General features: G+C 40.9%; 1 protein-coding gene across 2 annotated transcripts in view; it reads left to right on the top strand.

The window, feature by feature from the left end:
- spns2 (SPNS lysolipid transporter 2, sphingosine-1-phosphate) overlaps positions 1 to 12,351 on the top strand; it is a 61,210-nt gene that overhangs the window by 22,166 nt on the left and 26,693 nt on the right. For both annotated transcript variants that reach the window (XM_054625984.1, XM_054625985.1), the window contains exon 3: positions 9,977 to 10,113. In XM_054625984.1, coding sequence (XP_054481959.1) covers positions 9,977 to 10,113 — 137 coding nt within the window. The remainder of the gene's footprint in view (positions 1 to 9,976; positions 10,114 to 12,351) is intronic.

The following is a 12,351-nucleotide window of genomic DNA, read 5'->3' as shown; positions in this document are numbered from 1 at the left end:
TGTGTGTGGGTGTGTGTGTGTGTCTCCATCCCAGGCTGTTTTTATAGGCCACGTCTCGGAGGAGGGCAGCTGTTGGGCGATGATTGGCACGCTCCCCGTCTCCTTCCCCCTCGCTCCCTGTCAATGAACCAGCAGCACTGCCCATGAGCGGCTGCCAATCCTATCAGGATTTTAAGGCCAATTAAACAAGCATGCTGTCGACACCTCTTCATGTAAATGCCCAATCAGATCTCTAATCGCCTCTTAAGATTTAAGCTCCACAGAAACTGCACAGGGGTGGGGTGGGGGTCGTAGAGCCACATTTTTTAAAAGAGGCCCGTTATTTTGTTTACTTTTCTTCGTCGTCATGGGAGCGATCAAGTATTTCTGGCAACAAAATTTGGGGGGATATTTTCTCCAGCTTCTCAAAAAACGAGGCTGAACACCGATCGATTGCCTGACGCCGGGGGAGGCTGCTCCACTCTTTTCTGCTCCGAGTGGCATCAACAGATCAATTAGAAACACACACACACACACACACACACACACACACACACACACACACACACACACACACACACACACACACACACACACACACACACACACACACACACACACACACACACACACACACCAAGACAAACACATGTGCTCGATCCATAAAAACCCTAGCAAGTCAAGGTCAAAGATCATTACTAGTGTGGGTGTTGTGTGTAAGTAACCTGTGTGTCAGCCCTAGTTTTCATATCCCATTAGTACCAATAACAAGGGTAGCTTCCGTTTCTTGCTTTTAGTACAAAGGCATAAAACAAGCAAGCACCTTCCTTTATTCCAGATGTGTTTGCTTATAAAACGCGCTGGTAATGCGCAAAAGATGGTGTTCCAGCGCAATCTTGCCAACCGGCTTGGTATTTGTAGCTGCGTGTAATTCTCCCCATCTGCAGCTCTCACACTGAGCAGGTAGCGAAGAGCTCCGCTGCAGCTGCGGTGACAAGCTATCAGCTCTCAGAGTAGCTGAAGTAGTTGACATTATGTAGAATTGGCAGCTGAGTTTGATAGAAACAGGCGAGAGGCTGCTGCGCGGGTATATTTCCCAGGCTGCATGTGGCATTTATCAAACAGCATTGGTAATCCAACACGGGCGAAGTCTGAACGGAGAGAATTAGCGGTGATCAGAAATGTGAGGAATGCAGAATGTGATGTTTGAGAATGTCTGAGTTAGGACGCTTTGGTCGGCTCTGGTGTCCTACTCAAACTAAAGTTATGTGTCACACCCTCCACAGGCAGTCCCATTAATCATTACAGGAAGAAGGAACAAAGCTGCCACTCCCACCACACTGCACACCTGATAAAAAAAACACTGGTCACCATTGATTAGTTGGTGATGATTGAAAGGGAGATACCACTCCTTGTCCCACCCTCTGTTGTAGTGCATGTCTTCTCTTTGCAGACTATTTCAGTCAGAAGCAAGATCAAGATCATAAAAATACATGTAACATCTTATCCCAACCTTTGTAGTAATGATATTGATTTTCTCTCATTCTTATTCCATCTGAATATCATAAGGAGAAGGCAGACAGAGAGTAATTTACTCTGCTCCGCATGGATACACACAAGCCTTTTATGAGACCCAGAATTCCAGTAAACAGCTTTAAATTTAGTGCTGAGTGAAAGAGAATACACCAGAGACAGTGCAAACCTCCAGGCTGCCATCTCTTAAAAAAGTATATGCTGTCCACAGTAGTAAACTTACCATGCCATTTCATGGTCTGATTATCATGACAACAGGCCCTAGACACAAACATGCCAAAGACCCCTACCTACACACGCACATAGTACACGCGCACTGCCTTTCACTTCCAAAGTATGAAAAATTTGGTCGCACAATGGCAATAGATAACCGACAACCACACAGCAGCGGGTATCCTTACTTGGTAATCATATTTGTTATTTTGACCGGTTAAATTACTGCCATTTGCGGCCTGTCGTTCTATTATGATATTACACGATTTAATCAGCTAATTGAAAATACCTGTAAATTCATTCAGAAATTCAGGTGTTTTTCCATGTGTAGAAAATTGTACATGGTCAGTTTGAACCAGGACACCTGAGGCTTCTGAAGTGACAGCAGGCTCTTAACTCCACAAGTAGCTAAAAAGTTTTCTTTTTTGAATTTAGAACTGAAGTGCTTTTATTGTGAAAGGTTCACCCTGTTAAGAATCTTGTTTTGCCACAGATTTAGTGGCCGGTGTTGTCAGAGATGTGTCGGCCAGCAGCTCATGCCAAACACACAGTAGTGACAGTCCAATATCGTGGACGGATTCATTCATTCTGTCTTTTTATCAGTTGTCCGTGCATCTCTGTTGTCTGCTGCAGAGAGGAATTTTGATATAACAGACTACCTGGTATTATGTTCCATAATTCTGCTAGTGATGAGATCTTTGACCTGTTGTATTAACACAATGTTTCCAGTGCCTTCTACAAAATACAATGTTTGAACTGGAAACCTTAACGCTTATTAAAGTGTGCTACTCACATTAGATTTATATGAAAAATGTACTGCACATCATCGTATCACAGGCTGCATATTCTCACATATATTTAGACTGAATGCCTCTCGCAAAAAAATCAGTTTATTCAGTCAATTTTCAAGCAATTTGAAGCAGCAATTTGTGCGATTGACTCTTTTGTTGTGAAGTAACAGTCCGTTAATAATTGATTATTCAATCTGTATGATAATAACAATAATATCTGCCATGACTTGAGCCCTTTTTGGATTTAACAAAAACAAGGACAGAGTTACAAAGCAGTTTTCACTGACTAACAGATATTACTCATCTATATAAACGCCTCCGGTTGCAGTGAGCAGATAACCTTGTAATGACGAAAAGGGCAGAGGCTCAAAAGACACTGAAGACGGGAAATTTATTTATGGAAGCCGCATATTTGCGATGTGCTGAACGCTGACGCCTAGACACACACCTCGTCCACAGTGAACAGGTCAAAGTGACACTTGGCGGTGCTGTAAATGGCACCTAATGACAACGCCTAGCCTGAAGGCATGTCCAGACCTGCACAAAGGATGTGCTTCTCCTATTCCTCTAATTCTGTCTCCGGCAGCTGAAGGACATTCAAATTCGTCGAACTGCTGTGGCATTGGTTAGACTGGATGTCCTGTCTGGTTTCACGGCTGGATGAGTTCGGTTATGTTGGGAAACGTTGGGTAACATTGGGTTGAGACCAAAATACATTTGTGGTTTCATCATGTAGGTAACAAATACATTGTGGTTTTCAATTTTCAATAAGCCAAAGAATCAAATGTGTCCCTGAAATCCTCCATTTTGCATTCTGCCACTGCAGCATAAAGTAGCTCTGTGCCACTTCATTTCTGTAGTCAATTCTATATTTTTTCAAGCAGGAGCACTTGTGCCTTTAACTGTGAAAAATCATTTTTACTTTGAAAGTATATTCTAAGAGGAAGGATCTCAAAGGGAGCAGCCGAAGGCTTACGTCTTACATCTGCATTGTAAGGGGATTAAGGTGCCTTTAAGCACTTTCATTTCCACTTCTACAATCACTGTCAGTCACCGTCAGGAGAATTATTCCATATACATATATTTTGTTTATAAAAAAGGATCAAATGGGCTGTTGAGCATTTGGGATCCCCCGCCCGGATGCAGAGCCTCACAGGTGCTCTCTTCAGGGGAAACTAGTGTTTCATAGGGAAATGTATCTGTACAGGCAGAGTGAATATCAATCACGTACACACACACACACACTCAACATACGTGTGTAAGTGTGCATCTCCTCCTGATGCTCTATTCACAGTGGCATTGAATCATAGGGGGTGAGTCATCCAAGCAGCTATTGTTCTGTTGGTCAATCAAAGCTGGACGTCCGGTGTTTCTAGTCTCCCTCTGTGTGCGGCAGGAGAAGTGTGTGTGTGTGTGTGTGTGTGTGTGTGTGTGTGTGTGTGTGTGTGTGTGTGTGTGTGTGTGTGTGTGTGTGTGTGTGTGTGTGTGTGTGTGTGTGTGTGTGTGTGTGTGTGTGTGTGTGTGTGTGTGTGTTAAGGATTAGCTTGGTAAATTGTATTCAGTTTGAAGTAAGTTTTTAAATAATTTCATTACTTTCTAGTTTCTGAAGCTCCACTTTATATATATTCATGTGCCTCTAAATATTTAAGTTATTTTCCTGTAAAATGTTTCATAAAAGGAATATGAAAAAAAAATCTATCATCAGGGTACCAAACTGAATCAAGAAGAAGAAGCATAATCAGACTAACCAATTTAAATATCATTTTCAGAGTGTAATGCTATAATGATAAAGGGCGTTGGTACCAATTCACTATGAGACCTACTTTATAAGGTTTCGAGGGGTTCATAAGGTGCCACTAAGGATAAGAGATGATAAATGATGATGGGAAGGATAATAAAGGATAATAAAGGGTGATAAGTCAGGACTGACTGATATAAACTGTACAGTTTCTAAGTGATTTTCCACATCAGAAAGAGGTAACCATCGGACACATACAGCGTGTTTCACCGGGGTCGAGCAACACGAGACAACACAGTCAAGTCACACTTAAATATATGTCTCATGTTCGTTTGTCTGCTTTTAGACTTCTCGCACAGCCATTGTCCTCTCGTGGAATGTCCAAAGACTTTGGTAATTGGTGTAATTTGCCTGCTGAGAGACTGTGAGAAATATGCCCAGCATCTTATTTGGAATTTGAAGAACATCAGAACCAGTCTGACACTCCTACCTGAAACATTAGAATAAGAATTCAATGTTTTCTTTGTGGGGATTTATTTTGAGTTCATCCATTGGATTGATATTTTTTATATTCTGTCTGAAGAACACAGAGAGAGTTCGAGAGACTTCTTTCGCTTCAACCTCTGGCTACAAAGAGAATAAAGATAGTTAAGAAAGGAGAAATTATTCATTTATCTTCTCCACAGAGGCTTTAAAATACAAAACCACTTCTCCTATCTGGCCTCAAAGGGGTCCCTGCAGTCAGATGAGGGACATTTATAAATGACCTTAATTGTTCAAACAACGCAGTAGGGACAGGGAATAGTCTCCATATTCATCGCATGGCTTTGTGCAGCATTGGAATACATAATAATGAAGTCATTAATGTCCTTGTCGATGATTAACCACACAACTTGTTTTCTTAAGTTATGCTGCCGGTGTGGAATCGACAATTACTCACAGCCTAAGAGGAGGGATTTCTGAGATAAACAATGGTTTTAAAAGAAATGAATGTGTTTGCTAACTGTTGACTGTGTTTGCTGATAGCGGGGAACATGTTACATAAGCTGAAACTGTAGAGCTTGTTTAAGGTGTTTTCCAGCCGGTTGAGTTTCCTCAGAAATAGATGATGGCTATCACAACAACAAGCCAGCAGTGAAAGCAGTAATTATCTAAATGAAAATAAGATTTAAAAAAAGGTTAAAAAGTTTTGTTTTATCGTCAACACTGAAATTCATACATAGATTATGTTCTGTTCTCCTTATCCATCTAATCTGTAAATTCTTAGATACAAACCGAGGTATTTTACTTAATTTTCGGCTCAATAATAAAAGCAAATTCTGCCTCTACTACACAGAAAAAGTAGTAAACTCTGACCATTGTTCTGTAAAAGTGGTTATGAAAACTTTTCCTCCCCTTTGGCCCTGCAGTGTAAACAACCACAGAGTATATGCCTGCTCCAGACATCAATTACTCACGGTTTGGCCTTTCCTGCTGCATATTTGTTCCACATGTACTTTATTTATGAGAGATTGCCATCTTTGGCGATTAGCCACAGCTTCTCTCTGCATAAACAAGAAATAAACAAAGAGACAATGGTCGTTGGCGTAGGAATGTGACTTGCGAGGATGGTGACCATTTTATGAAGCTGTTGTATTCCGATGTCAAACTTTTCTATTCATTCTAGCTGTTCATTTAAGGTGTTCCAGACCGCAAAATGAGACGATTGACTTAAGAATCATTAAGCATTTCCGATCAAAAGTTTAGGGTGTGACCTGTCATCTGTGAAGACTTGGTTAGTCATGATTTGTTTGTCCTCCCTACAATGGAGAAAGCACATTTATTGTCTTGTCATTGAGTACATTCTTTCCAATGATCAGGTCATACACTAGGTCTGCACTGCCCATCAAGCTACATTCATAACATTTAGTTAACACGCAATGCCTTTTCAAATGTTTTAAAAATATATCCCTGATAAATCTGACATGATATAGCCTCGTGAACAAGTTTTTGAGCATTATTTAAAGAAAGCATGCTGGACTTCTCAAAATGAGTTGCACTCGAAGCAGGAAATCGTTGTTTTCAAGCATGACAGATTTCCTCCTTTGTAGGTCTACATCCTTCAGAGAAGACTGACTGAAGAACAGTGGGATAGTTTAATAAGACAGTCTTTACAGGGACAGGGCATTTCCTGGGAGCAGATGAGCCTCACTTAAGGTTACTTGAAACATCAGTGTGCATCCGGTCTCAGTAACAGCAAGTGTTTTGAATAATGCAGATTATTCCTACGCTGTATGTGAACAATCTGCTAATAAGCGAAACTGCAGGGACGTAAGCCGATTCTGTGGAAGGGTGTACCTGTTTTTGCTTAAAAAAACAAACAGCCTGACAAAAGTCCTCTATGACTCCATACTAATAAAGAAAGAATCTATTTGTGATGGCAATTCATCATGTCACTATTCTGTCAGTTCAAAGCAGCTTCCTGACAAAATGCCTATGACACATATGCCCCGTTGGGTTGCTCAGTCGCTTCAGGTTTACTAAGTTAAAACTAAAAATGGTATTATAGACATTTTTCTTGTTTTAAGTTCTGCACCAGAGGTGAAGGAGTTGCTGTTATCTCCTTCTCCTCAGCTTCTGCTTTGCTTACTGAAGCGTAATTCACACCAAACATGCAGGATATTAAAGCATTCTAAACATAAGGCCTCCCTCCTCTTGCCCTGAGAGCAGTAGGGTTAATAAGCAGCAAGGTTAACATCGAAGAAGTGCGAGCTCACAGTCAAGATCTGACTTCATTCCCATGTGCTGACACCCCTAAGAGGTGATAATGAGCCTTAAGAAAAGGGCGAAGGTTATCAACAAATCACAAAGTTACATGAAACAAGACACAGAGAGATGGTGGTGTGCGGCCCTGCTAATGACTTAAAATGTGCCAGTTAATGATGTGAGGATGCGCATTTTTGACAAGCTGCTAAACAGTGAGAGTAATGATCTCTGGGGCCCTGGCTTTTTAAAAAACTCACATGGAACCAGCTGGTGGGGGCTGATTGTGGACCTCTCCCTCGTCTTATCTCCAGTTTGCACCGCAGAACACCCTGATCTACGTGTGTGTGTGTGTGTGTGTGTGTGTGTGTGTGTGTGTGTGTGTGTGTGTGTGTGTGTGTGTGTGTGTGTGTGTGTGTGTGTGTGTGTGTGTGTGTGTGTGTGTGTGTGTGTGTGTGTGTGTGTGTGTGTGTGTGTGTCCCAGCAGTGCCGTGGCTGCAGGGCGAGCTGGTAAAGCTCTTTAGAGAGCCCAACCCGCACTGAGCAGTCATCAGTGTCATTTAGCATTACACAACAGACCTGCAGCACTTAGCCACATAAATGATCATAATGGAGGCTGCAGAAAGAGAGAGAAACGCAGGCAACAAGAGGGAGAGGCCGACCAGGAGAGTAGAGAGACTGAGAGGTAGAGAGGGAAAACATACAAACTGAGGTGGGAGAGATTCATTCTCTGAGCAGATAAAGCAATCCCAGCAGCTGTGAAAACCCAAACTGTAATTGATTCATTCATTAATAATAATTCAAATTAGATTTAAATTAGATTTTAGATTACATTTCATTTTCTAAAATGAGATTTTTTTGTTCTTTCAAAATGATACAGAGGTCATGCAAGATACATGTATTTTACCATTATGGGTGTTTTCTTGTATAAATATTACTTATATATTTCACTCATAATATTCTTTACATTATATCTAATAAACATTATATCTATTAATTATATACCTGAAATATTAATTTACATCTTAAGACATAATAATTTCACAGAGAGGGGAATCTTTTCTAAAGCAAAGCTTCCTGCCCCAAACAAATACTGTGCAAGGTTTAGTGTTTTGGGGAAATAATTAATCATTTTTGCATTTGTGGTACATTTGTTGGCTAAATAATTAGCCAGTGGTGTTGACACCATGTTTTACAATTTATTTATTATACACTTCCTGTAAGTCGCTTTGGATAAAAGCGTCTGCTAAATGACTGTAATGTAATGTAATGTAATGTAATGTATTGAATAACACAATCACAGGCGCTATATTCCCTGAAGAAGTGTGATTATAGTAAACAATGCCTATTGTTTGCAGATCTGTAGAAATGAGTATAATCACAGAAGTGTGCTTTATCTGAAATCATCCCTGAACCATATGTTTGATACGTTTTTATGTGAACGTTTCCTGCTGCTGTAAGGTTTTTACCTTTTCTTTTCTTCTAATGTAGACAGAAAGATAGTAAGCATTATAGCATGAATATTAAACCACACTGAAGAAGAAAGAGAAAAGGGGAAACACAAAGATAGAGAAAAGAACAAAATGAAAAGTAAGCATGGGTAATGATATATGATGCACATAGTCCTAAATAAAATTTGATCTGAGACAATTAGTAGACGGATCAATCAATTGAAACATGAACTGATGGGTTATTGTTAAATGGGGTACAGTTCATAACCGACTTCAATACCTGCAACAAAGTAATGAAACATAATTGGAATTACACTATTTTGGGGGGGTAACTCTTCATGCAAAAGATGGTTCAAAAGGACGTCTTTTTTTTTTTTTTTTTTTTTTTTTTTTTTTTTTTAAATCAAACCCTTATATCACAAACTACAGTTAAGCTTTAATCTGATTATTGTCCCTTATCCTGTTGGTTGGCCCCAGCAGCTGTGGGACTGTGATGCCTGTGTCATATAACAACCCCCCTCCTAGCGTTTCTCTCTCATCTCCTCTCCTCCCTTCCTCTTCTGTATGTTTATGCTGATGATATGTCAAAACACTCCAGCCTCCCTCCTAGCTCCCCTCGCCGCTGTCAAGAGTAACATCTCTGCCCTTTTCCCCTCCGCAGAGAAGCACAAACTCGGTTTGTGAGCATTAAAAATTCAGGTCTGTTTGGGATTGTCCTCCTCATAAATATTGACTAAAAGGCCAGAGAACGAGTTGTTCAGTCAGCAGTGGGGAAATTAGGAGGAGCACACTTTAAAGCACTTGTGTTCCTTTTACTGGCACATGAGTCTGGTTGTGAGAAATTAAGATGGAGGAATTATTTATAGCCACACAGCCACCACGGTCCTTTGGCGCTGGTGTGTGATTTATTGCTATTAATCTGGCCGGTATAAATGTAATTCCAGCAGCGATACATTAAAGCCTGACATGTTTTTTTTTCCTCCACCACTTTTTTTATTTGTTTAATCCCAACAAATTAACAACATATAATTCTACCTCTCTTTTAAGAGCTACTGTACTTGGCCACTTTCCAAACTGTATCCATTATTACATTTGTACATCTCCTCCCCTCTCATTTCACAAATTCAACATCACCTTTCTCAGTGACATCTCCCAGTGCTGTATAATCTGAATTTACATGTTTCTTGAAGTAAGTGTAGATGAAGTATATCTGAATCCTAATTGGTTGGAGATGACAGGAGGTGTCCTCTGGCAGTCCTTCCCTGTGTCTCTGGCTGACTGGTATCACACAGTCAATCTGGACAGGTTCTTGGCTTAATAAGTGGACCTGAAAGCTAAATTACTTGTCTCAATCCAGTTGGAATTTGAGTTATTTTTTACAGCAAAGTGCAATAGAGAAACACATGGTATTGGAAACAGCCAAATCCATGCAAACCCTAGTCTGAGAAACACACGTCAGCTTTAGTAACGGTCATTTTCTATCACTATGTCCAAAGTAACATTTTCTCTTCTCCTTTCTCCCTCCGCAGTCTTCATCTGCAGCTTCATGGTGGCAGCTCCCATCTTTGGTTACCTGGGCGACCGCTTCAACAGAAAGGTCATCCTGAGCTGCGGCATTTTCTTCTGGTCCATTGTTACTCTGTCGAGCTCCTTCATCAGTAGAGAGGTACGACATTGCACACGTTCTCGCGGAGGGGATCTGGTTATTATTCTATTAGTCAGCTGTCCCACTGACAAGCTTATTATTCTGCTATGATCTGGATATGCTTCATGTTAAGGCTGGAGAAAAAAAAAGACACGCTCGTTAAGATAGACACAAGCCTCTCTCTCTCTCTCTCTCTCTCTCTCTCTCTCTCTCTCTACCAGCCAATCAACTAATGAAGGCCCATGCCTCAGACTTGTCTCAATTACAATGCTTTAGACGATAAGAAGGTTCTTTCACTGCTCCTTGACAAGCGGATTTAGATGTGATATCTCTAAAAGCCTGTGTGCCGGGCCGTGTTGGATGCATTCAACAATAACATTATTCTTGGGAGGCGGGGGCCTGAGGGGTGTCCCGCTGAGAGGTGGCCATCACATTACAGTAAAAGGCTCTGTGTGTGTGTTGGGGTGTGCAGGCAGACCCCATTATGCAGCCTTGATGGACAGTCGTAATAAAAATCCAACAGACTGACAATATGAAGCCGCTCCATTGGCAGATATGTGGCATTGAAAGCTAAGTTAGATACATTTATGCAGCGTGTGGCGTGTCTGTAGAAGCAGCGTCTTGGAGTCCCGCAGTGTCGTCTCTCCAGTGAGTAAGCCAGCTCACTGCCAAAGCTCGTCAGACAAGAGCTGCGGAAGGGAACGACAGCTCAGAGATGTCTCAGAAGGGTCTCCTTTGACGTAATTCTCCTATAGACTCATCTGCGTGGAGGCAAGATGGCGGCCATTCGCCTAAGACGGAAATACATTCAGGTTGCTTATTGCTCAGATGAAATGAAGGGCCTCTTCCCCTTTGACAAATGCCTCAATGGCTGTTGATTTCCAATGAGGAGACTGGGACTGATCCTCTGCACCTGCAGTCCTTTGCCCCGAACTTTAACTTTGCCCTCAAGACCTGTTCCTGAACGCCAATCACATGAGACAAGAGTAGATGGCTCTTATGTAATAGCTCCACGGCGCTGTCGCCATGAGAGATGAAAGACATGACATGTAATGAAATGTTAATGACCACTTACAACTGAGTCCTATCATTACGCATTCAACACACTCTGGGGCATTTTGAAGGGATTTGCAGCAGATACAGAGTTCAGATCTTATGTAACAGAACTCTGCCACTGACGTAAAGTGAAATTGCACACTTTTTTCTGCATGAGCACAACAGATTATAGTCATAAAATGATCACTTGAAGGGCATTTGAAATTGAACACATTAGTGGCAGGCTACTTATGATTTTATCCAATGAAAAGCATGACTCGTTGCACTTTGATCTTGTGAATAAAGAGGGTGAGACAACGTTAATGATCACTCAACGGCTGTTGTAAAACCGCCTGACTCCATGGATGGATAATCATTCTTTTCATGATTGTCATCTTTATAGGTGTAATCATTTTTATATCTGGATACTAAGTTTAGATGTTGAGGACATAGGTTGAAGCCAAAAGGATGATATCTATAAGATTTTACCTTCTAAAGGCCACGTAGCATAATCACATATGCCAATTGACACACAAATTATTGCCAAGCCTTCTAGGTCCTATTTAATAGATAATTGTTTGCTGTGCATTAAGGGAAACTGTGCATAGTTTTTCTCCAAAACATTTATGAAAATCCTGTTGAGATTTGCCTAAATGTGTTCTAAGCTAGTTGTGCAAATGTCAGCATGCTAACACACTAAAATAATACAGTGAACATGGTCATATTACCAACTAAACATCAACATATTAGCATTATGTACATCCATGCTACTGACTCTTTGAGTACACTCTTAGTCTTGTTTGAATATAGGTTTAAAATTGGAATATTTTCCTAAACCTCTTTTATGTAATCGTAGTTTTCAATCTGCTTTTAGAACATCATTTTTGTGGCGCTTCCCTGGCGTTGCTGCTTTTTGTTGTTGTCACTGCTACCAGAATTTCCTACCAAGCCTCGATGATAGTCTGGTGACCACACAAACTAAAAGGACTACCATCATGATCCCACTTAATGATAGGACATTAAAAGAAGAAAATATACCCGTTGTAAATCCTTCCATACAATGTGACAGACACAAAAGACATAGAGCACTGAGCGCTTGGCTGTGATCAATCATAAACACGGCCGCTAACATATAAAACAAGCTGTTTCAGGCAACTGTGGAAATTGGGGGGTCCCTGCTTCCTAATGCTCTAGTGTTATGCTGAAGTCTTACACACACTCAAT

This window comes from Anoplopoma fimbria, chromosome 24, assembly GCF_027596085.1.
Source record: "Anoplopoma fimbria isolate UVic2021 breed Golden Eagle Sablefish chromosome 24, Afim_UVic_2022, whole genome shotgun sequence".
NCBI lineage: Eukaryota > Metazoa > Chordata > Actinopteri > Perciformes > Anoplopomatidae > Anoplopoma > Anoplopoma fimbria.
This window is presented reverse-complemented; position numbering and strand designations above follow the sequence as displayed.